The 25,815-nt window shown below is 36.6% G+C and overlaps 1 protein-coding gene across 2 annotated transcripts in view; it reads left to right on the top strand.

The window, feature by feature from the left end:
- The first annotated feature begins 4,925 nt into the window (after window positions 1–4,925).
- The window catches only part of PPP6C (protein phosphatase 6 catalytic subunit), a 45,096-nt gene continuing 24,206 nt past the window's right edge, over window positions 4,926–25,815 (top strand). The window contains exons 1-2 of one of the 2 annotated variants that reach the window (XM_074293079.1): window positions 4,926–5,094; window positions 5,542–5,994. In XM_074293079.1, coding sequence (XP_074149180.1) covers window positions 5,920–5,994 — 75 coding nt within the window. In that variant the 5' untranslated portion in view covers window positions 4,926–5,094; window positions 5,542–5,919. Of the gene's footprint in view, window positions 5,095–5,244; window positions 5,995–25,815 lie in introns of those variants that run through there. The other variant, XM_074293078.1, reaches the window with a different exon arrangement.

Raw genomic sequence — 25,815 nt, 5'->3', positions numbered from 1 at the left:
TCAGTGGGATGGTGAGCAATTCCATAAGGGAGTCTACGACATAGTCTTTCATGAAATAATGGTAATATTGATTTGAATACAGCTCCCAGAGCAATATGAAGAAGGAAAGGAAGGTAAAGAAGATATATAGTCAAGTCAGCATGATAGAAAATAGTTGGGATAGGGGCAGCTAGGTGGCACAGTGGATACAGCACCAGCCCTGAAATCAGGAGGACCTGAGTTCAAATGTGGACTCAGACACTTAATACTTCCTAGCTGTGTGACCCTGGGCAAGTCATTTAACCCCAACTGCCTCAGCAAAAGCAAAAAAAGAAACAGAAGGAAGGAAGGAAGTAAAGAAGGAAGGAAAGAAAATAGTTGGGGTAAAAAGTCTGGTCCCAAGTGAAAGTCTGGAGTTGAGGGACTTAGTTTCTTCTGGACATGGTCTTTGGAGGTCCATTGTAGAGGAAGGGACAGAATCAGGGAACAAGGCATAAGATGACTTGATTAAACAAGCATGATCTCAGGGTGAGAGGTTGGAGAAATTATTTACCAAGGATCACTTCTATCCCCGTTTTGAAATCTTGCTGTCACCCTTGACTCCTCATTCCTAATTATCATACATATTCAACCATTGGCCAAATCTTGTTATTTCATTTCTACAACATCTCTCTCATATGGAGTCCCCCTTTCTCTACTCATACAGCCATCACCATAGTGTGGCATTTATCTCCCCTTGCAAGCCCTAGATTATTATAATAGTGTTAAATTTTTGCTTTCTTCAGTCCATCCTCAATAATCTGCTAAAGTGATTTTTCTAAAATGCAAATTAACCATTTTGTTCTACTATTCATTACAATTTCATATCTTTTCCTTTTATCTCTTCTTTTACTTAAAGTCCTGATATCAACCTATTTTTCCAGACTTTATTAATGAGTAGCTAATATTTACATAGCACTTTAAGGTTTGCTAAGCACTTTATAAATATTATCCCATTTTATTCTTTTTTTTTGTTACTTTATTCAAGTTTATTAAACAAATAAAATTTACATTTAGAAAACTTTTAATTGTGATCTGCTTCAAGGTTTATGTTGTTCTCAAATTCCATATAACTGAACTTTCGAATAAGCTAAAATCCAATGGATTGATTCAACTCTGAATTCTAATGCTTTGATTATATCTTGTAAATTTTTCTTTGCAGCCCTTTTTGTAGTGGCTAGAAACTGGAAAATGAACGGATGCCCATCAATTGGAGAATGGTTGGGTAAATTATGGTATATGAATGTTATGGAATATTATTGTTCTGTAAGAAATGACCAACAGGATGAATACAGAGAGGCTTGGAGAGACTTACATGAACTGATGCTGAGTGAAGTGAGCAGAACTAGATCATTATACACTTCAACAATGATACTGTATGAGGATGTATTCTGATGGAAGTGGATATCTTCAACATAGAGAAGAGCTAATCCAATTCCAATTGATCAAAGATGGACAGAATCAGCTACACCCAGAGAAGGAACACTGGGAAATGAGTGTAAACTGTTTGCATTTTTTGTTTTTCTCCCTAAGTTATTTTTACCTTCTGAATCCAATTCTTCCTTTGCAACAACAACAACAACAACAACAAAATCCGATTCTGCACATATATATTGTATCTAGGATATACTATAACATATTTAATATGTATGGGAAAGCCTGCCATCTAGGGGAGCGGATGGAGGGAAGGAGGGGAAAATTCGGAACAGAAGGGAGTACAAGGGATAATGTTGCAAAAAATTACCTATGCATATGTGCTGTCAAAAAATGTTATAATTATAAAATTAATAAAAACATTAAAAAACATTTTTTTTTGTTTGCTTCTTCCAACATTTCTTGAATTTCGTTTTGAGAGTGGTTAATAAAAAAAAAATCACCAATTTGATAGGGAATCATTAAAGAATCTTCATTATCATTAGATTACCACAAGTATCCTCTAAATTTGGAGCTGTAACATTTAAACATCTCTTTCTTCCTCCAGTTCTGTTTTTCTACTAAGTCTATGCAAATTGTTAATCTTTTGTAAGTCTTCAAAGATAACACTGATAAAAAAAAAACAAAAACAAAACAAACAAAAAAAAAACATAAGTCTTCTGAAGCCACCTACTTCATGATGGTGGCCATTTTGGGAATGATCCCATTTTATCCTTACAGCAACCCTGGGAAAAATGGAAATATAGTATTTAGGAAGCACCTGTGTATCACTCTGTGCTTAGTATGTTACAAATATTATTTCATTTGATACTTACAACAGTCCTGAGAAATAGATGCAATAATTATTCCCATTTTACAATTGAATAAACTGAGATAGAGGAAAAGTGACTTACCCAGGGTCAGAAATCTAGACAGTATCTGAGGCTGAATTTAAACTCTGGTCTTCCTGAGTGCTCCATCAACATTTTCACTAAGGCATACTCATTCTTTCTATAGTCTAGTCAAACTAATCTTTTTGTTCCTTTTAGTCCATGTCACTCCATCTAACATCTTGACCCTTTGTACTGACTTCCCACATATGGAATATATTCATTGCTCATCTCTGTCTTTTAGCATTCCTAGTTTTCTTCAAAGTTTATTTTGTATTACCTTCTCATAAGGCCTTACTTCTACAAGATGCTAATGCCTTCATCCTATTAATTTTTTACTTATTTTGCATATTTTATGGCTCATGTGAGGCAAGAATAGACATTTCTTAGTTTTTCCCCCACTACCTTCTTCAAGAGAGTAATTGATTTCTGCCATGAAATGGAAGAGGGAAGTGGAGGCGAGGAGAGGATGGTCTGCTCTCTTTGGAGTATGTGTTCCTTTAGATATTATTAGTCTAGGGAGTGTAATTTTTAGGTTTTAGGTTAAACTCTTGATTACTATTTCTTTCTTTTTTTTCCTACTAGTATTCTATTTTTCCAATTACATCTAAAGATAGTTTTCAACACTTATTTTTGTAAGATTTTGAATTTCAATTTTTTTCCTTTACTCCCTTATAAGGGAGTAAGCAATTTGATATAGGTAAATATATATACAATGATTTCAAACATATTTCTATATTTGTTATGTATATATATGTGCAGAACCGAATTTTGTTGTTGTTGTTGCAAAGGAAGGATTGTATTCGGAAGGTAAAAATAATCTGAGAAGAGAAACAAAACAAAACAAAATAAAAAAAAATGCTCACAGTTTACACTCATTTCCCAGTGTTCCTTTTCTGGATGTAGCTGATTCTGTCCATCATTGATCAATTGGAATTGGATTAGCTCTTCTCTATGTTGAAGATATCCACTTCCATTAGAATACATCCTCATACAGTATTGTTGTTGAAGTGTATAATGATCTTCTGGTTCTGCTCATTTCACTCAGCATCAGTTGATGTAAGTCTCTCCAAGCCTCTCTGTATTCCTCCTGCTGGTCATTTCTTACAGAGCAATAATATTCCATAACCTTCATATACCACAATTTACCCAACCATTCTCCAATTGATGGGCATCCATTCATCTTCCAGCTTCTAGCTACAACAAAAAGAGCTGCCACAAACATTTTGGCACATACAGGTCCCTTTCCACTCTTTAGTATTTCTTTGGGATATCAGCCCAGGAGTAGTACTGCTGGGTCACAGGGTATGCACAGTTTGATAACTTTTTGGGCATATTCATTGCTATTTTTTAATGGGAAAAAAGTACTTTCTTGATATTCAAGATTTGATCCTTTCCCAATAGATGCCAGTTCCACAATGAACTCATATAACAAATAGCAAAAAAACCCATTTATCTAAGTATCTAAGAAAACAGAAATCAGATAAAGAATAAAGATAAGAATATATACTAAACAATTCAGGTTAAAGCTTTCAAATTGGGAGAGAGATGGCTCATTTCAACCAAAAGAGGGAAAGTTCTAAATCTCGCCCAAAAGAAAATTCCTGGTCCCTGTATGAAGTGAATGACAGGGGTATGATGGACTCCCATATTGGCTTCTCCCCAGAGTTCTTCTCTCTTCATGGTTGGGAAGAAAAATTGGAATCCCATGCATCTTCTCTCTTGATGATGAAAGCCACAAGGAGTTCAAGAGAATCAAGAGTCTAAAGAAAATAAAGAGATTGGATCTTTCATCAACTTCTCTTACCTCTCAATGCAAGCAAGGGCATTGATCTACCTCAGTACGGGGAGAATCCCATACAAGTAGTTTCTATGGAACGGTTAGAAGGCCCCGTCCTATGCGCCCCTATGCACTTCAAAGTGCCTTTGGCAGAGTGGCAGACAAGATTCAAGTGCTAAGCATTTCGCAATTTTTAGATGATCCACACATTTTAATAATAGCTTCACACTCTTTTATAGGACTATTGTAAAGAGCAAACGAGAACGTGCAGAACTTTAAAAGCTTTACATAAATAGATATATAAATGTCAAGTATTATTATACTTGTTAGAAAAAGGCTCTCCTCTGCCTCATCCTGTATGGAGCAGTCCCGGAGCTGGGATGAGGTCAGTCTTATACAGAGAAACCATCTGGAGGAGCTTCAGGGAGCAGTGTGCACCGACTCATTTTAAAGAGGCAAAACCGAAAAGCGGTGCTTCTCTGGGCAGAGTGGGAAGAATGTCGGAGCTGGGGGGGAGCGAGAACACACCGTTACTACACCCTTAGTTTTAGAAATGAGGACAACCGACGTCCAAAGAGAAGTGTCTGTGGTCCCACGGGGAGCAGGGGGCCGCAGCCGGGCCTGGAGTCCGGTCTCGTGTCTCTTAGGACCCTTTCTGGGATGCAGCGGATTTGTTTACCTGGTTTGGGATCGCTGGGCTCGACCCGTTCCTATCGTACCTGGGGCGGTGGTTTGCTAGCGCAGCAGGGAAGGACATCTGCGGGCCTATGGGCAGCCCCCAGGCCTATGACGCGGAGGGAATTCCCTGCCCCCTCTTATATGCGTTCCCCAGTATCTGGAGAGGAGTCAGTCACTCAGTGTACCAGCTCCTACTATGTGCCGGGCATTTGTTAAGCGCTTGCGGACACAAAGAAAGGAAAACCACCTTTCTCCTGCTCTTTAGGAGCTCAGTGTAGGAGGGAGACAACATGCAAACAGCTGTGTACAAACAAGGTACATGTGATACATTACACGTAATCTCGAGGAGAAAGCGCTAGCAACTAGGGGCGGGGGAAAGACTTCTTGCAGAGTGGAATCTGTGTTGGGACTTGAAGAAAGACCTGGAAACCGGGAGGCGGAGACCAGGAGGAAGAGCAATCTTCCGGGTTTGGGGGCCTGCTAGTGGAAATGTGCGGTGTGGGGAGATGCAGTGTCTTGTGGGAGGTACAGAAGCAGCCAGTATAACTGGATCGTCCAGTACGTGGAAGACAGTGAAGAGTAGGAAACCTGGAAAAGCACGGAGAGGTGCGGATTTGAACTAGATTCTGAGTGGAAATGGGGAAAGGGGAGGCGGGAGACAGAGAATTACGCAGGGCAGGGAGGGGCACGAGCGAGGGCTCCATGGCCTGAATGTCCAGAGAAGGTTCTCCCACGTCACAATTCAGTATCGATCTCCTGCAGGGGACAAGGCGGTCTTTGCCCAGTGTATGTGCATGTCTTTCTGCAAGTGTTTATGTGCATAAACCAGAGGTAGAAGAAGCGATACTTGACATGGGAAACTACAAGTCCCAGCCGGCTTAGCGGATCTTGGCAGGACCCTACGGATTCCGGCAAGTTTTCAGAGAAGCAAAGCTCCGCTTCTTCAGTGGAACGCCTGCGACTTTCAGTCTTGAGCCATTCAGAGGAAGGGCCATAGAGGCGGGCCGAAGGAAGAAACGGAAGAGCAAACTTTCACGCCCTGACGCAGAGACGCTTGGCGTCTACAGGAAGTGACGCTGTACAGAGTTCCGGCTTCGGCCTTCTCCGCCGCCGCCGCCACTGCGGGTTGTTATTCCTAAAATGGCGCCCCTAGACTTGGACAAGTATGTGGAGATCGCGCGGCTCTGCAAGTATCTGCCGGAGAACGACCTGAAGGTAAGGGCCAGGCTGCTGGGCCGGGCCGGCGGGGCCGTGGGGCGCTGACTCCGGGGGTCCCGCGCCTTCCGGGAGCGGTGCAGCTGAGAGTCCTCCCGCCCTTCTTCCCTCCTTCTTTCCGTCCCGGCCCCCGCCCCTGTCAGCTCCTGGAGCCCCGGGGGAGTGGGGACGGTGGCGGCGCCTTCCCGCCCCCGCAGGCTTCTGTGCCCTTTCCTTTTCCATCCCAATCTCACTTTCCCTCCACCTGATCCCCTCTGGTCCCTGGAGCTGAGATGCAGAGAAGTGGGGAGTAGTCAAGGAAAGAGCTTGGGGGAACTTGAGACATCATCTGGTTCAGCTCCCTCCTCACTCTAGCAGACAGGGAAACCGAGATACAGAGAGGGAGGGGACCCAGGCTGTCGCTGGTTGAGCTTGGGTTGGGGTAAAGGATGGGGGATGGACCGTTGTCTGAAGTCTCTGGGGCCGCCGGGGTCGGAACTTCAAGCTCCTTGGCCTGGCAGTTCCCAGCCTAGGGCTGGGGATGCTGCTTCTTGCTGATCCTGCCTCGGGGCCGGGGGTCTGCTTGTCCGGCGCTGTGTGCTCCAGAAGGGTTCTGGTGCGTGAAGCTCCTTCCAGCTCCGAGATGCTCCGGTCCTGTCATTTACGGGCAAAGTTGCACTTCAAGTATTTGAAAGGTTGTCATGTGCGAGAGGCATTGGGCTTATCCGCTTGGCCTCGAGAGCAGAATTAGGAGCAGGCGCTGGAAGGTGCAGCGATTGAGCCTTAGGTACGGGAAAACTTCCTGCCAGACCACAGCCGACCCAAGGTGGACTGGGCCACCTCAGAGCTCCCCTTGTCTAGAGGTCTTCCAGTAGAGGCTCGATGGTTCAACTTCTAGGGGAACCCGGAGAAGGGATTGCTGCTCAGGTGTGCGTTGATTCCGATAACTCTGAAGGTCTTCTAGTTTTGAGATACTGGGCTTTGATTGCCGTGCGTAATGAATTTTAAGGCCGCCTTCCCATTCTTCCCCCTTCCTCCCCACCGGAGAATAGGCTTTAGGCTTGTCCTGCCTGGCCCTGAGGGAGGAGTGCAGGCAAAAGTAGAAACTAGTGGGTATATGTTTCAGAGTGAATTTAGAGAGGTTTGGGGAAGTGTTAGGGACATAGAGCGGGTCCGAGTCTAGAAGATGAGGCTTAAGAATCTTTGATAAACGCAATACTTGTGGTCTTAGGTAAGTTATTTCAACAAATCTCTTAGTGTTTAGGCAGTTGTTTAAGATTACAAATTGCAGAAGAATTAAGTTCATAGTTTCTTCATTTAGGATTTCTGTATAACAAATCAAAGTTCAGCCTTTGTTCCCTGTTCCCCTAAAAAAAAGACTTGTTCTATAGTGCAGTTGACTCCTTCAATAAGTGTGAGTTCACAGGTGCTGGACTTCTTCAAAAAAACAGTAATAAAACTCATTTATTGGGGAAGATTTAGTAGGAATTTATATTTCAGCTATGGTATGATTGGTCATTTCTGAGGTCCTTTTTGACCAATAATTTTTTGTGATTCTGTTATTTCTCCTTATAGGGGGGAAAAGCAATTTTTCTGAACCTTGTTTGTTCAAGCATTCAGATAAAACTTTTTATCTCTGTTTGAAATTTTAACATTCTGCTTCCTTTTGATTGAGCTCTTTTTATACTTAACCATACTTGCTGGGAATGAATGTTTTCTTTTCTTTTTCTTTTTTTCTTTTTTCTTTTTCTTTTTTTGCAGAATTTAAGTATCACTATTAAGGTTATTGTTAAACTATATAGCAGAAATTACAATTTAATTCAGGAGGGCGAAATATACCAAGTTTCCTTATTTTCCTCGGTCCCTCAAATTCGAGTTGTTTGTAAGCCATACATAACAGGATAAGCTTACTTGCTAATTCTATTTATCTAAAGAAGTGGCAACCTGAACTCCTTTGTTAGAATGTAAGTTCCTTGACAGTCAGATTTCATTCTTTACATTTTTATCTCTGATGTCTCAATGCCTAGTCTAATGCCTAATACTTTGTAGGTGCTTAATAAATGTTTATCAGTTGACTGGTTCCACTTTTAGCTATTCTGAAGTTTAATCTCTGATTCTTCCCAAGTTGTTTCTGGTATGCTGCCATATTTTAGTAATTTGAGAATGAAAGAATTTAAATCTCTGGAATATTGGGTTTTGTTTTTTTTCTAAGTGGTTTCTTGTTTGCATAGTGCTTAGGTGTTTGTGCTTAAGAGTGGGTACTAGTGCCAGAGTATTGCTTTACTCAGAGTAAATTTTGATCAGCTGTTTGCTCAGTAGTTAGCCTATAGGCAAGTTTCTATTCCACTTTTAGATATTAAAGGAATTTGTCAATGTAAAATGCTGTTCTTCTGAGAAGTCTTTTGCTTAATGAATCTGTTCAGTTCATGAAATTTACACTTAAATGTAATAATTATATATAAGCTCACTGATTTTTTTTTCTCTTTGGGAGAAATTTATGGGCATTTTATTTTCAACAAGTTGTCTAGACACAAATGAGAAGTTAAAAGATTGTTCCAATAATAATTGTATGCAGTAATATAAGTAGTACTTGTCAAGTTAGGAAGCACTTTCCTCAACAGTTTTATGAAGTAGGTTATACAAACCAGAGAAACAAAAAGACTTCTCTACAGTCATGGAACCTAGTGATGGAGCTGGGATTGCAGCTGAGGCTTTCTGACATACATTTCTTGTATTATTTCCTTGAAAATATTCAGCATTAGATACCATGTCCCATTTTCTTTCTGAATATATTTTTCTCCTTTTGTCTCAGAGACTTCCATGCTTCCCTGTCTCATTTAACTTTTCTCTCCATCTCTGTGCCTTAAAGGTTTGCATCTCAAAGTTTTATCCTTGATTCTGTTCTCTTGGCTATCTCACCTCCACAGTTTCAGCTATTACTATAGATGACACCCAAATCTTTTTTCAGTCCTGACCTCTCTTGAACTCTGGATATACATGAGCATTTCTAGGACATATTTACCAAGACAGGACTTCTCACTAGCACTTCAAACTCAGTACACCTCAATTGAATTTCTTATCTTTTCTCAAGTACAGTGGGAAAAGTATTGATTTAAATTTAGGGAATTTGGATCTGAGTCTATCCTCTGCAGTATATCAGTTATTGAGACTTTGTTTTCATTTCCACTAGTTTCTGGGCCTGCAGTTCAAGAACCTGAATTCAAATTTGCTTCAGAGGTCCTTAATAACTTGTGACTCTGGCAAGTCACTTAACCTTCCTCTCAATTCCCTCATATAATTATAGAATAATAATAGAATCTATGTTATAGGATTGTGAGGAGGATCAATGAGAAATTAATTATAAAGTACTCAGTATAATGTTTGGTACATGATAGGAGCTTAATAAATGTTCCTTCTTTTCTTCTTTTCCTTTAGGCATTTGAGTTGATTATGTGTTGTTTTGTATTATATTTGTTGGTATATGTATGTAGTAGAGGCAGTTAGATAGTGCAGTTGTTAGAGTACTTGACTTATAGCTTCGAAGACCTTGAATTCAAATCTAGGTCCACACACTTACTGTGTGGCTTACCCAGAAGGAAACCTGAGTTAGCACTAATACTTCACAAACCTTAAAGTGATATAGAATTATTATTTATTATTGTATCTCTTATCATATCCTATCTTCCTAGACTCCAGATTCTATAAGGACAGGGATAACCTAAATTTTACAACTCCTTTAGTTTCTAATACAGGGTCCTGCAGCTATTCAAATAAGCTTTTGTCAAATTGCATACAGCTCTTAATTTAATTTTAAGTACTTTAGTATTTGTTGGTAGCATTCAGTTTAAATTTTATTAATGGTAGGGTTAAGAATAATAACTAATAATAATAACTGATTGTTTTTAAGATGTGTTGATTGATTTGCCTTTTTGGCTGAACCCACCATCTCTTTGATATCTCAAACCAAAACACCTATCCTGAATCAATCAATCAATCTCTCTCTCTCTCTCTCTCTCTCTCTCTCTCTCTCTCTCTCTCTCTCTCTCTCTCTCTCTCTCTCTCTCTCTCTCTCTTTTCTTCTTCTTCTCCTTCTTTCTTCTTCTTCAGAAAATTTGAGAAATTTTTAGGCATTAGGAATGGTTTCTTTTTGCATTCCTGTCCCAAGATTTAGTTTAATGCCTAGCATATAAAACTGTTTAAAAAATGCTTTTTCATTTGTTTAGCATTTTAAGGTTTATATTAAAGAGCACTCTCAGGATAACCTTGGGTGGTAGGTAGTTCTAGCCATTTTACAAATGAGGAAATTGAGGCACAAAGAAATTAATTAAGTTGCCTAAAGCCAAGTACAGAACAAGGATTAAAATCTTAGTCTCAGATCCTGTTCAAGTGCTCTTTTTTCTTTTTCTTTATTAAATTTATATTTCTTTTTTATTGATGTCTTTTACTTTTGTATGATATGAACTTCCAAATATAGTTCTCTTGAAAAGTGAATCTTCCCTTGGGAAGAAAAAAAAAAACAAATATAGAGTTCACCAAACCCAAATGACACAAAATTATGTTTAACAACATATGTAATACCCCACACCAATAGTCCCCAGTTCTGTAATAAATAGAGGAAAGTACATTTACTCAGCTCTTTTCTAGGGTCAGATGTGGTCATTATAATTATATAGCATATAATATTATTTATTTTTATTGTTCTTTCCTGTTATATTGTTGTACTTCCCCCCCTCCCCCCTTTTTTCCCCCTGGTACTGCTTTAGTTTAGTACTTGCTAAGTTTTCCAAGGTTTTTCTGAATTCTTCACATGTATTATTTATTATGACCTAGAAACATTCCATTACAGTATGAACCACTATATATTTAATCATTTCTCTATAGCTGAACATCTATTTTTTAGGTTTTTACTAATGCAAAATGCTCTGCATGAAGTGTCTCAGTATATAAGATGATTTTCTACCTGTCATTGGTCTCCTTGGGGCATATTCTTAGGAGTAAGTCATTGTCAAAAATAGTCCCTTTAATCACTTTTTAAAGGATAATTCTTAATTGTTTTCCTTATAGCTAGCTGTCATCTTCCTCATTCATCACTCTAGTTATTTTTTCCCTCCCCTGAGGCTGGGGTTAAGTGACTTGCCCAGGGTCACACAGCTAGGGAGTGTTAAGTGTCTGAGACCAGATTTGAACTCCGGTCCTGAATTCAAGGCTGGTGCTCTATCCACTGCGCCACCTAGCTGCCCCTCAACTAGTTATTTTGTTCTGCTTGTATTAATTTGCAAAGTAATAATGTGTTTCATAGTTAAATGTTTAGGTCTTATCAATCAGTAAACCTTTATTAAGTGTCAGGGGGTTTATGTTCTAGTACAAATATATAATAACATATTCACAGATGAAAATAATGGGTACATTAAAAAGTACACAGTAATGGAAGTACTAACAATCGAGACTAGCAAGAATGATTTCTAAGAGTTGGTTCTTGAAGAGAGAAGTTCAAGGTTAGAAGGCTGACTGTCTCAGGCAAGGGTGATGCGGTCTTTATATGCAGATAGAATGCTGTGAGAGAGGAGGAGCAAGTGGTCAGTTTGACTGAAATAGAGAGTTCTTGAGATGGGGGTGAGTGGAGATGATAGAATAATAGTGTTATCAGTCTGTAGCTAGATATGAAGATATTTACTGCTAAACAAAGGAATTTGGTTTTGATCATAAGAAGCAATAGGGAGCCACTGAAGCTTCCTGAGCCAAGTTAGGTTAGGAATATCAATTTGGCAACTGTGTGGAAGATAGATTGAATTTAGGAGAACCTGGATGCAGGATGAACGGAGATAATATTGAGAGCCTTTTTTTATTTAATCTTTGTATCTCTCTGAATACTTATCTCTCTGAAGGGTTTTGCATATAAGTTGCCTAATAAGTGCTTATTGAATGAAGGAATAAATGCTAGGTACTTACTAGTCTCAAATGGATCTGTGATTACATTGCGACTAGTGTATTTCCCAAAATGTGTGGGCACCTAATCATGCTGCGTGGAAACCCTTTATGCGTGATTTTTGTCCATAGAGAGTCTACTCAATGTATTGGAAGCTTTCCTTACTTTTTCTTATTTGAGATACTAGAATAAGTGATAATAAATGCTAATGTATATAGGCTAATCAACAAAATGTTGACATCTAGGACTGGATGGCAATATGAAAATCTTTTAGGTTGGAATGTGCAGGATGGTAGACTGAATCTCTGTATACTACTTTATAAATAATCCTGTGTGGATGAATGGACTATGCTCATTGTACATTTTTGCAGGGGAGGTGGTCTTGATCTGTGATTAAATTGACATAAAAAAATCTTTGGTGAAGAAACTCTCTCTACATACTTGAATCCACAGCTGTATTTCAGCTTAGAGTTTGAGTATTGGCCCCATTTTTAAATCTGTGGTTTATGACCCAATATTGGATCTTGTAACTGAATGTTAGGATTACAAAAACATTATTTATTACCAGTAAATGTTTGATTTGCCTACCTATTTTATATATCTATGTACATGAGGCCATGTAAACATTTCTTAGGTTAAAAGGGATTGCTAGTGGAAAAAATTTAAGCTCTGGCCTACAACACCCAGAAGTTAAGTGATTTACTAGATTCCACATATGGATGGTGTGGTGTTGGCTCATGAAGTACCTGTATTTTCTTGATGGGTTAGTCCAATATTAACACAAGTAGCAGACTCGATCTAAACTTTGTTGCACTTGTCTTCAGAGGTTGTATTGATTGCATAATCATCTGCAAACAAAAAGCCAGGCACCAATACTGTTTCTACTTTGGTTTTGGCTTGTAGCCTTTTCAGGTTGAAAAATTTCCCATCAAGTGTGGTAGCTGACTTTGAGTCAATGTTTGTTTTGATTGATGGCATTTTGATAATTTGGTTGAAAACATTCTAAAAAAAGTACAACAGTAAGTATACAGCCTTGTTTCACTCCATTGTGACTGGCAAAGAGCAAAGCAAAATTGAATTATCTCAGAAGAAACTTGAAATGTCAAAGTTAAGAGAGTATATCCCAAATGTTTATAGGGACTATTTGTGTCTAACCTGTGGCAGAGCATTCTGAGGTCATATTGGTCTGATCAGCCACTGTAACTCAACCCTAAACGGAATAATGCCATTTTGGTCCTTTTTGAGAACAAAGGACAACTATCATCAACTGAATTATTAGGGAGCAAGTTTGTCAGAGAGGAGACTTAAACCCAGGTCTTCTGATTTCCTGATTCTGAGGCTGAATCACTATTCACTGTACCCTGTTGCCTTTCCTACCAAAACTTACAATTAAATAAACATTTATTAAGCACTTCATATATAAAACAATGGCTTAAACAAGATCCATAGATTCAGAATGTTAGAATTGGTATAGGCCAGAGAGGCCATCTATTCTGGCTGCCTCATTTTACCAGCAAGGAAAATGAGACTCAAGTATGAAGAGACTTGTTTCTGTGTTTGAAGCCCAGGTCTTCTGGCTTTTGTCAAGGGCTATTTAAAGTGAATTGTACTGTATCCCTTGGAGCTAACATCTTTATAGTATTTGTTATACTCCTATGTGATTGAAAACTATGAGAATTAAGCTTTTTCTTATTCATTCTTACATCTTCTTGCAGTCAGCAGAATCTCTGCACATAGTATATATTTAATAAATATTTTACTGCAACTAATTCAATATGACTGATTCTTAAGGTCATAGAGAGTGTTGAGAATTACTGACTTCTGTCTTATCAATTCCCTTATGTCAGGGATCTAGTGAAATAAATGGTAAAGGAGGGCTGTATTGATCAGCTTTTTAGAAGAAAGTAGAATAACTTCTTTTTTTTTTTTTCATTTTTTTAAAACTTTAGTAAATTTCAACATTTTTAATTTTTTGATTTCCATTAATTTTCTCTCTCCTTTCCCTTCCCTCCCTTTCTCTCCAGATGGCTATCAATTTTATACAAGTTATACATATACAATCACATTAAACATAAATTTACATTCAGGTTTTTTTGGAAATATATATATGTGTATATATATATGTATGTTTTTATTATAACTTTTTATTGACAGTACATATGCATGGGTAATTTTTTTACATTATTCCTTGCACACACTTTTTTTTCTTTTAAAAATATTTATTTTGTTTCACCAACATTAGTTCTGTGGGTCACAGACAATAAATGCATTTTTTCTATTTTTTTTCTTTTTTATTAATTTTTATAATTATAACATTTTCTTTGACAGTACATATGCATAGGTAAATTTATTTTTTTTTTTTTTTTTACAACATTATCCCTTGTACTCCCTTCTGTTCCGAGTTTTTCCCCTCTTTCCCTCCACCCCCTCCCCTAGATGGCAGGCATTCCCATACATATTAACATTTTTATCTATTAAATCACTCTAGCAAAATAGATAAAGGAACTATAAGATGAAAGTGAACATTGTGTTACTATAATAATCTTTTATCTCTGTAATAGAGACAAGGATATGCAGAATATGTATGTATCCTTTTTTATAATTGTAAATTTTTTTTGACAGTATATATGCATGAGTAATTTTTTTTATAACATTATCCCTTGTATTTTTCCAAATTTTCCCCTCCCTCCCTTTACTCCTTCCCCTAGATGACAGGCAATCCCATACATTTTACATGTGTTACAGTATAACCTAGATACAATATATGTGTGTAAATCCAATTTTCTTGTTGCACGTTAAGTATTAGATTCCGAAGGTATAAGTAACCTGGGTAGATATACAGTAGTGCTAACAATTTACATTCACATTTGACTTGGGGCACAATTACTTGCTATCTTTTTTTTTTTTTTTTTTTTTTTTTTTTTTGGCTGAGGCATAGCCCATGTCCAGTGACAGAAAATGAAACCTATGTGAGGAACTAGCATGGGCCATTGGACCAACATGGCTAGATTGTGAAGCATTTGGAGGGGAATAATAAATGATAACCAAAACCTAGCCTAATATTATTATATTTATAATAGTTCCTAAGGGACTGCTCCCTATAACACTGTTCAATTAACAGTATCTTTTAGCGAGTTTGTATCAGAAATTGCTCGATTAGTATACTGCTGTGGTCAAAAAACCCATCCGAAATTACATAGATACCTTTTCCTGTCCATTTATGAAGCAAAGGTTTGATTGGTATTCTGAAGTTTTTCAATACTGTTTTGTTTATGTGGTTGTGGTCATTGTGTTCATTTAACCTCTCTTTAGATCTTTAGTTTTCTTCTTTTTAATAAGATTGCTGAGTCCTTTCCAATTTTTAAATCTGTAATTTTGTGATTTTTTTTTTTTTTTTTGGGGGGGCTCAGCCACTTAGTCCATCCAAGTTAGTATTTTCTTTTCTTTTCTTTTTTTTCCCTGAGGCTGGGGTTAAGTGACTTGCCCAGGGTCACACAGTTAGGAAGTGTTAAGTGTCTGAGATCAGATTTGAACTCGGGTCCTTCTGAATTTAGGGCTGGTGCTCTATTCACTGAGCCACCTAGCTGCCCCAGTATTTTCTATATTGGAGGCAGGAAATGATGTTTTGTCAGAGGGTGTGGTTGTTCTATGTGGTTGTTCTCCTTCAAAAGTGAAGGAAGTCAGAAATTTTAGATTTCCTTAGCTATCACAGTTCAATCATTCACACCAGTTTTTTGAGGGTCTATTTATTAGTATATATCCTTTACCATTGAGTTTAGTCTAGTTAAAAAGTAAGCTGCTGCTTCTTCCTTTTTTTTTTTTTTGGCTGAGGCAATTGGGGTTAAGTGATTTGCCCAAGGTCACACAGCTAGGATGTGCTAAGTGTCTGAGAGCAGATTTGAACTCAGGTCCTCCCCTTCACAGCTAGTGATCTATTCACTGAATCATCTAGCTTTCCCAAAATGTAAGCTTTATGAGGGCAGGGACCACTTTTGCTTTATCTTTGTATCAGTTCTTAGCCTGATCCCTGGTATATTAATATATGCTAATAAGCATTAGCAAATGCTTATTGATTTATTAAAGAACTATATTTGATTATGAAGTAGCAATTCTCTTTATTTGTTCAAAGCTCACCTTTCCCTAGCTTCCAAAGAATAGCCCTTTGCTCTTCCCTGTATTCTGGAATTTGGTTTACAATTGAGTTTTGGTTATAATATATTTTTTGGAAAAATGTTTCTATTGATATTTTCTATTTCTTTCATCACTATGGTATCTCGTATAACTTTCCCCCTCTGAGAGACCCATCCCATATGACAAATAGTATTTTTATTTATTAATTTTTTTGAGGTAGTTGGTGTTAAGTGACTTGTCCAAGGTCACATAGCTAGGAAGTGTAAAGTATCTGAGACTGGATTTGATCTTAGATCCTCCTGAATTCAGGACTAGTGCTCTGTCCACTGTGCCTGCCATATAGCTGCCTCTTGACAAATAGTAATTTTAGAGAGAAAAAAAAATAGCACAATTGATTTGTTGAAACAGTCTGAAACTATGCATTGTGTAACATGAGGATCTCTCTAATCCATGAAGGGGTAAGTTTTGGGTATTTTCTCATAATCTGTTTCTGCAAGTCTCACTTGATCTTTATAATTTTGTTACATTTACTTTTGTGTTTCTGATTTCTTGGTGTGTCATTCTTTCCCATTTTCATTGTTGTAGTTACTGTACATTCTTCTCCCTACCCTTTCCCCTTTTGGTCACTCATCTCTTCTCCCCCTCTCTTCCCCAACTTACAATGTAGTCCCACAAATGAAGCTATAGTCAGGGTGTTTCCTTGTTCTGTTCATAATGACTGCTGTCCAGCTCTAGATTTCTGCCATAACCTATCTCTTTCTTATTTACATTTAGAAACAAGTCTCTTACTAATCTTTGTTGTTACTCTGTTGCTGCATTTATTTCTTCTCAAATTTCTCATTTTCTATATTAGGGAAGTAAATAATGTCTTCAGTTCTGTTTTATTATAGAATATCCATCTTTTGTCCTGTATGGTTAAGTTCATATTTGTGGGATAGATCATCCTGCACTGCATTCTGAGTGCCACTACTCTTCTGAACACATGATTTCCTTAACTTTTTCCCCAGTTGGTCAAGAATAGCCTTATATTGTTTGAATGTCCTTTCCTTTGTATTTGAAGATCTTTCTCTTGATGGTTTTCAGAATTTGTTTCAGAATCGAATTGTCAAAGTTCACTACTATATGTTTTGGGATTTTCAGCCTTGGAAATTTTTTTTTTTCCCCTGGAGATAGTCTTATGAAATTTTTTCTATTGAAATTTCATTTTCTATGTTCAGAAGTTCTGGCCAACCTTTGTTTATGATTTCCTTAAGGCTATTTTGTCTTGTTATGTACTTCTAGGAGATCTTTAATTTTAAAGTTATCTCCGCACTTTACCTTTAAAATCAATATATTTTGCTTACATACTGAACACATTTTTATATTTTTGCTTCTCTTTTAGGTTGTTCCTTCACTTCTGTGTATTTGTATTCTTAATCTGTTGTTCTCTCTTGTAAATCTTTGATGAGAATTACCTTTGCAGATTTGAGTTTGTCTCTTCTGCTCATTGTTTTTGTTGTATATAGGCTATAAAATTCTCTCAAATCTTATTTTTCTTATATCACTCAAAAAAAAGCATATTTGCTTCTAAGATCTCAAATTCCTCAAGGTCCTCTGTCTATCAAATATTGGGTCATCTCCCTTTATTATGCAGTTTTTATTCACAGGTTCCTGAACTTATTTACTAGAACTGGGGGCCATATTTCCTTTTGATGTTACTATTGTTGAAATTTCTTCTTGAAATCTTTAATACTCTCAGTATTCCTTCATCCTTCCCTCTCCCATTTCCTCATTACTCATTTTCTGACTCGTTCTCTTCTGGTTGTGGTTTTCTTGGTGCTGTATCTCAAATAGGTCTTATCTTCCTTTACTCTGGGCAATTTCTTGGGTAGATCCCACGTTTAGAATGTAAGCCAATGAGGATGAGGGTCAGTGGTGGGAAGGGTACATTAGGGACCCTGCCCCAGAAGAGGCTTCCTCTCTTAGATCACCTGCTCGTAGGGTGAGATGCCCTTCTCATGAAAGTGTATAATAAACTTTGCTTTGCTTATAGAGATCTCTCCAGTTTTTTTTTTTTTTTTTTTTTAAATTAAATGGTGACCCCTCGCCATTTCAGAGCCACATGGTGATTATTCTACTTTTTCTGATCCTCAGTCCTCTGGTCTGGCACTAGCAGTTCAGAGGTTTGCAGCACTGGTACTTCCAGGTTACCACTTCTAGCAGACTTATGCTCTTGAAGGACTGTGGCTTAGCTGACTATCCAGGTCTGAGCAAACTTTTGGAGGCTTGCAAACTTTAGGAGACTTGCAAACTTCTTCAGCCTGAAGTTGGAGTTTTCCATGGCATTGGAAAAGAAAGTGGTGATAGGGTGAGATGGGGGGTGGGGCTGGAGACTGGATCCTAGTTGTAGAAGTAGGTTTTGAAGTAAGCCCATTTTTTTGTTGTTGTTGTTGTTTTTTGTTTTTATTTTTTAAATTCTAGTTGTCCTATACCATGGAAACAGCTAAAGTTACTTTATCTTTTGTACATAATTTCTATTTTTGGAGAGGTTATAGAGATCATGGGGGTTGAAGAAAATATCTTGTCCTTTATCTTGTTGCTCATGTGATCTAGAGCAAGGTTTCTTTAACTTTTCCCACTTTTGATCTCTTTTTGCCTGAAAAGATTTTACACAACATACATGTAGGCACAAGGACACTAGGTGTACAAATAAAGCATTTATTGACAAAGTCATAATTTTATGACTCCCCCATTCAATTATGAGACTACCTAAGTGATCAAAAACCATAGTTTAAGAAGCTGGAATTTAGAAGTTAGTTACAATATATTAAGAACAATAATCATTATGACTGTCTTCCCCCCAAAAAACAAACAATCAAAAAACCCAAACTCCCAAAAAACAACCAACAAAGCAACAACTTTGGTTGCAGTGTGCTTGATGTTCCTGTAAAGTTCTTTTCCTGCAGGAACAGTTTTCTATCCCCTCCACGATTTTATAGATTCTAATTTTTTGGAAAATTATATTCAATATATTAAATTATATTGGATTAATTGATTTAGTTTTTTTCTTCTCCATACAGTGTCACTGTTCTTTTAACCTTTCTATTCGTGCCTCTCTGGATCGTTGATATTATGTTTTATCTTTCTTGAGGTTGGTATATTGGAAACTTCATGTGTTATTCAGGTGTGGACAACATTTTGCATTCATATGATATTTTTGTTGTTGTTGTTATTTCTTGCACCCTTCCTGATTTTTTTCCCCCCTTTTTTTGGACACAGCACAGTGAGGCATGAAATGGGAGGTGGAATGTAAGGTTCAGGTAGTTTGGCTGGAATGTAGATAGTATGTTGATAAATAATGTGAATAAGCTTAGAAAGTTGTGTTAGAATCATATTGCAGAAGGCCTTGAATATTGATTATTTTATCCTAATAGTATACAAAAACTACTGAATGGGAGGATGGGTGAGTAACATGGCACATTTTGGCCTTAAATTTTTTGGGGGCAAGTGGGGACAATTATGTGGACAATGTATTGGAGAGTGGAATGACTAGAATCTAGGAGACTAAATCAGAAAGTTATTACAGTAGCCCAGGTAAAAGTGAGGAGAGTCTTTAGGAGCATGGTGTGATTGGAGAGAAGTAAAGAGACTTTGTGGAAAAATTGGCATTTTGGCAAATGATTGCATGATGAAGAAGAGGAAAGAGTGAACTTTGATAGTACCAGATCTTTGATTGTTGGTCGACACTCATGCTAGGTTTTGAAGCAGTCTAATAGCCCCCATTCCTACTCACTAGAATATAATTAGCAAGATGATTTGGGAAGGAGGTAAATGGTTATCATTTATAGCATTTTAAGATTTGTAAAGTGCTCTACAGGTAATATTGGTGAATACAATTGGTTGGTTCAATGACTGGAGTACTAGGATCAGAATAGGAACGTCTGAGTTCCAATCTTACCTTGAACAATATGTGACCCTTGAAAGGACATTTAACCTGTCTTAGCTTCACTTTTCTTAGTGGGAAATGGGAAATAGATCACAGAATTGTTGTGAAACTCATATGGAATAATAATAGATAAGAAGTTCTTGAATCAACATGAAGATTAGCTGTTACTAAGAATTATCTCTATTTTACTGGTGTAGAAACAGGTTTTTAAAAATTTTGTGAGTTGCTCAGGACCATGTCGTTTAATTTTCAGACAGTAATGGAACCCAGATTTTCGAATTCTAGATTATGTGCTCTTTTTACTTTCACTTATTTTTGAGTATTTGGAGAACTCTGATGTGGAAGGGGAATTGGTTCTGCTTAGTTCCAGATTACTGAATTAATAGAAATTGATAAAAATTGTGCACTGGTAGATTTACCGTTAATAAAAAGAAAAATTTTCCTACAAGTAAAAGCTGTGTACACCAAATAGGTGGTGGCATCTTCCTCACTAAGGATCTTTAAAACAAAGGATGATTGACCATTTGTCTGGGATCTTTAGAGGGAATTCTTCAGTTTGCTTCTGAGGTTTCTTCTAATCCTGAGATTTTTTCTGTCTCTCTAGGATTAGGAACTTGTGTTATTTGTAAAGCTTGCAGAATCTTAGTGTTGAAGAAACAGATACTGTGTTTTAGTTGAATTTTTGATCTCCTTCAATACTCAGCAATGCCCAGAACTTCATAGTACTTGCTTAATAAATATTTATTGAATGAAATAATCTTGTCTTGAATTGTTGTCTAAATCATATAATTTAAATTTTCTGTATTATCGTTTAGTTGGCAACTCAAAACATTTCTTAAGCACTACCAATTTTAGATAAGCTATAGATAAGGAGATATTGTTTTTTCCCAGCTAGATTTTAAATCTCTACTTAGAGAAAATATCTTATATATAACTGTATATTGTCTATGGGGTACGGCACTGTACTTTGCACTCCCTAAAGATAAAATATCATTTGATGGAAAAAAATTATTGAACTGGGAGTTCACTGCATCACAGAATATATGGGAAGGAGGAGTAAAAATAAAAAGATGAGTTATAAAGGATTTTAAAAGTGAAACAGAGGTTTAGTTAAACAGGTTTGTATATTTACTCCAGGAAGCCACTGAAGGTGATTGAATTGGTGGTAGTGGTAGTAGTGGTGGTGGTGGGTAACATGGTCAGATTTGCGTTTTATGAAAAACCAATTTGACAGCTAAAGGATGGATTAGACTGGAGTGGGGGAAGACTTGAAGTTGGGAAACTAACCACAAGGCTATTGTATTGGTTTAGGCAGGAGTGGATAGAAGTTCAAACCAGGGTGGTGACAGTGTCAGAGGAGAGAAGGGGGGGGGTGTATGAGAGATGTAAAACTGATAATACTTGTCAAAGGACTGAATGTGGTAGGTGGAGGAAGAATGAGAAATAGAGGCTGACACCTAGGTTGTGAGGCTGTATGACTGGGAGGATGGTACTCTTAACACTAACAGGGAAGTTAGGAGAAAAGGGAGGATTTAGGGATAAAGATACTGTTTGGATTTGGAGAAGATATGCCTGACTCATTAGGTGCTTAATAAATGTTTATTGAATTAGAGATGAGAGAAGTAAAAGCGAAGTTAATTTGAGAATCAAAGATTTTATAATTAAATCCATGGAAGCTTATGAGATTACCAAGGGAAATTGTAGAGGGGAGGAGAAAAAAGGAGGATCCAGCACAGAGCTTTGGGAAACATCCATAGTGGGCAAGAGTTAGATGACAATTCTGCAAAGAAAGATTGAAAAGAAGTGGTCAGATAAATAGGAAAGAATTAAGAGGAGGAGAGAGAGAGAGAAAGGGAGAAAAGAGAAGAGAGAGAGACAGAGAGAGAATTAAAAATAGTGAGTAAATGAAATTAATTATATATATATAATGTATTTATGGTAGAAAGTTAATATAGATATAACAAAAGATCAACTTAAATGTTTCAATTAAGTGTTGGGCAGGCAGGGAGGCATGGCCCATGAGATTCTGGACTTGATCAAAATCAGATCAGGGATGCTGTGACATAATCAGTTTTTATAGTTACTGTTAATGTGTCAGCCACTCTGCTAAGTGCTCAGGATGCAAAAAGAAGCAAACAAACCAAAACACAAAAACAAAATAATCAGTGTCTGTTCTCAAGGAGCTCACAGTATAATGACAGAGACAATATGGAAATAATTATGCACAAACAAGGTATACATAGGATATTTGGGGAGTAATTGGGCTATTCTCAGAGGAAAGGCACTAGATTTACAGTGAACTGGCTTCCTTGCCATTTTTCTAACAAGGACACTTCTGATTCCATGCATTTCCACTGCCTGTCTCTCATGCTTTCCCCTTCCTTTTTATCTGCCTTCTGATTTCCTTCAAGTCTAAGTTAAATTTCAACCATCTGCAAGAATGTTTTCTTGGTCCTCCATAATTAACTTTAGAGACTTACTTCAAAGATTATTCCAAAATAACCTCTCTATGTCTTGTTTATACATAATTGTTTTTGAAGTCCTCCCATTCCTCCCCCAAGTAGATTATGAACTTCTTGAGAGTGTTTTTGTTTTTGAATTTGTTTGCCTTTCTTTATTTTCAAAGTGCTTAGTACATTTCATTGCTTGGTATATAATACATGCTTAATAATGCTTGTTGATTTGCTCTGTTCTCTAAGATACCATATTAGTAGCTTCAGGGAATATAAAGACTGAGAGAATATGACAAACACAGAGATACATGTAATACAAAATGTGATGTGAAAGTATATTTAGAGGTACAAAATATTCAGAGAAAAGAGGGGCAACATCTAATAGGTGTTTCAAGTCAAAATCTGTATGACAATTTATTAATATGCAGTCATTTCTTCTGAAAAGGGATCCAGATGGGCAGTTTCTTCTACTAATTGATATTTTCTCTGTAGCTCAATCAACTTCCAGCTTATATTTTATAGTAATTGTGAAACAAGAGGTAAAGTTCTCCCACAAAGTAAAATCAAGATAAGTTCAACTTTAGAGTTTTTGCTTTACAGATCATAACAATAGTAATATTAATACAACATATTGTTGAAAGAAACCATATACCTGCTATCAATTAACTCTTTTTTTCAGTACTTTTTAAAGATTTCCCTTTCACTCTGGTCCTAGGTGAACAAAGTGATCCCTCTTTTAAGTTGATTAAGCAAAGACATTTCTTTTCTTATTTGATCATTATAATTAAGTTACTTTTTTGGTATAATTCTAAATGATCTTCCAGAATGTTTGGACTAATTTATAGTTCTACCAGCTGTAAATTAGTTTACTCATTTTCCCACAATTTCTCTAACATTGTCATCTTTGCCAGTTTGATGGGTGTATGAATAAGGCTTTGAGTTGTTTTGATTTGTATTTCTCTTATTTGGAGCATTCTTTCATATAGTTGATAATGGTTTGTATTTCTTATTTTAAGAAATGTTGTTTATCATCTTAGATCACTATAAGAAAATACTTTTCATAGTCTTTAATTGTTTGTTTTCTGTATAACTGGATGTAAATCATCAGATATTTGATATGAAGATTTTTTCCTCTGTAATAGCTTTCCTTCTTAAAATAAAAAAAAACTTTTGCAAGAATAAAATTTATCATTAAAATTATATCTTTTATCTTTTGTAATTTCCTGAATTCACCCTCTACATACTTTGATATAAGTATGATCAACTTTTCTAATTTTTTTTTAAACTTTAATGTTTAGATCATATCACTTTGAATTTATTGTGATCTGTGGTATAATATTTTTTTTTCAAAAGACTTCTAAATGCTCTAAATCACTAATGACTAGATAAATATAAATAAAAACAACTCTGAGGTACCACTACACACCTCTCACATTGGCCAAGATAACAGGAAAAGATAATGATAAATGTTGAAGGGGATGTGAGAAAACTAGGACATTAATGTATTGTTGCTGGAGTTGTGAACTGATTCTAGCCATTCTGGAGAGCAGTTTGGAACTATGCCTAAAGGGCTCTAAAACTGTGTATACTTTTTGATCTAATAGTATTTCTACTGGGTCAGTAGCCCAAAGAGATCATAAAAAAGGGAAAAGGACCCACATGTGCAAAAATGTTTGTAGCAGCTTTTTTTGAATTGGCAAGGAACTAGAAACTTATGGATGCCCATCAGTTGGGGTATGGCCAGGTAAGTTATGGTATATGAATTTAATGGACTATTATTGTTCTATAACAAATGATCAGCAGGCACATTTCAGAAAAGCTTGGAAAGATTTACATGAACTATTTCTAAGCTAAGTAAATAGAACCAAGGGAACATTGTCTGCAGCAACAACATGATTATGTGATTATCAGCTGTGATGGATTTGGCTCTTTTCAGCAGTGAAATGATTCAAACCAATTGAAGCCAATACGTGATAGAAAGAGCCATTAGCATCCAGAAAGAGAACTATGGGAACTGAGTGTAGATCAAAGAATACTATTTTCAGTTTTTCTTGATAGTGGTGGTATGAGTTTGCTTTTTTGTTTGATTTCCCCCCACCCCCCACCCCCTTTTGATCTGATTTTTCTTGCATAGCATGATGAATGTGGAGTTTTTTTTTTTTAATAGCTTTTTATTTACAAAACATATGCATGGGTAATTTTTCAACATTGACCCTTGCAAAACTTTCTGTTCCAAATTTTCCCCTCCTTCTCCCCAACTTCTCCCCTAGATGGGAGGTAGTCCAATACATGTTAAATATGTTAAAGTATATGTTAAATACAATATATGTATATATAAATTTATACAGTTATCTTGCTGCACAAGAAAAATCGGAATCTAAAAAGAAAGAAAAAACCCAGAACAAAAACAAAAATGCAAGCAAACAGTAACAAAGAATGTAAGTGCTATATTGTGGTCCATACTCATTTCCCATAGTTCTCTCTGGGTGCAGCTGACTCTCTGTATCATAAATAATTGGAACTAATTTGAATCATCTCATTGTTGAAGAGAGCCAATGTGTAGATTTTTTTAGAAAAATTGCACATGTTTAACCTATAGTGATTTCTTGCTGTCAAAGGAAGAGGGGAGGAAGGAAGAGAGAAAGTTTTTGCAATGTTTTGTCAAAGTGATTATTGAAAACTACTTTGCATGTACTTGAAAATATAAAAAGCAATTATTATAAAAATACACTTTCTACCATCTTATTTTGGAGTTTTCCCAGAAGCTCTTATTCTGTTAGGGAATTCTTTCCTAGGTAATTTATCTTTTCAATTTTACAAAATACTAGTTAATTAAATTCAATTATATTTGATTCATCTTTGACTAGTCATTTCCACTGATCTAGTTTTTTTAAATCAATAACTAATAGCGTAGAAGATTTACTGTTTTATAGTATAATTCGATGTCTTGAAATCATAGTCTCCCTCTATTCTTATCTTTTTTGTTCCTGCAAATTAATTTTGTTATTATTTTGTCTAGTTCTGTAAAATGTCCCTTTGGTAGTTTGGTTTGTCTAGCACTAAATTTGCAGATTAACTTTGGTAGAATTATTATTTTATCATATTGACAAGACCTAGTGATTAGGTCTGAGTATTCCTCTAGTTATTTAAGGTGTTCTTTATTTCTTTAAAGAATGTTTTTGTAATTTGTTGTGGTGACACCCAGATATTTATGTATATTATAATTATTTTGAATGGAACTTCCTTTCTCCCTTCCTCTCTCCAACCCTTCTGCCCCTCTCTTCCGTTAAATGACTTGCCCAGGGTCTCATAGCTAGGAAGTTCGGAGTTCGTATTTGAACTCAGGTCATCCTAACTTCAGAGCTTAATAGCTGCCCCAGGGCTTCCTTTTCTATAATTGCCTCTTG

The sequence above is a fragment of the Sminthopsis crassicaudata genome, chromosome 2 (genome assembly GCF_048593235.1).
Source record: "Sminthopsis crassicaudata isolate SCR6 chromosome 2, ASM4859323v1, whole genome shotgun sequence".
Taxonomy (NCBI): domain Eukaryota; kingdom Metazoa; phylum Chordata; class Mammalia; order Dasyuromorphia; family Dasyuridae; genus Sminthopsis; species Sminthopsis crassicaudata.
Note: the sequence above shows the minus strand (reverse complement) of the source record. Positions and strands in the feature narration are given on the sequence as shown.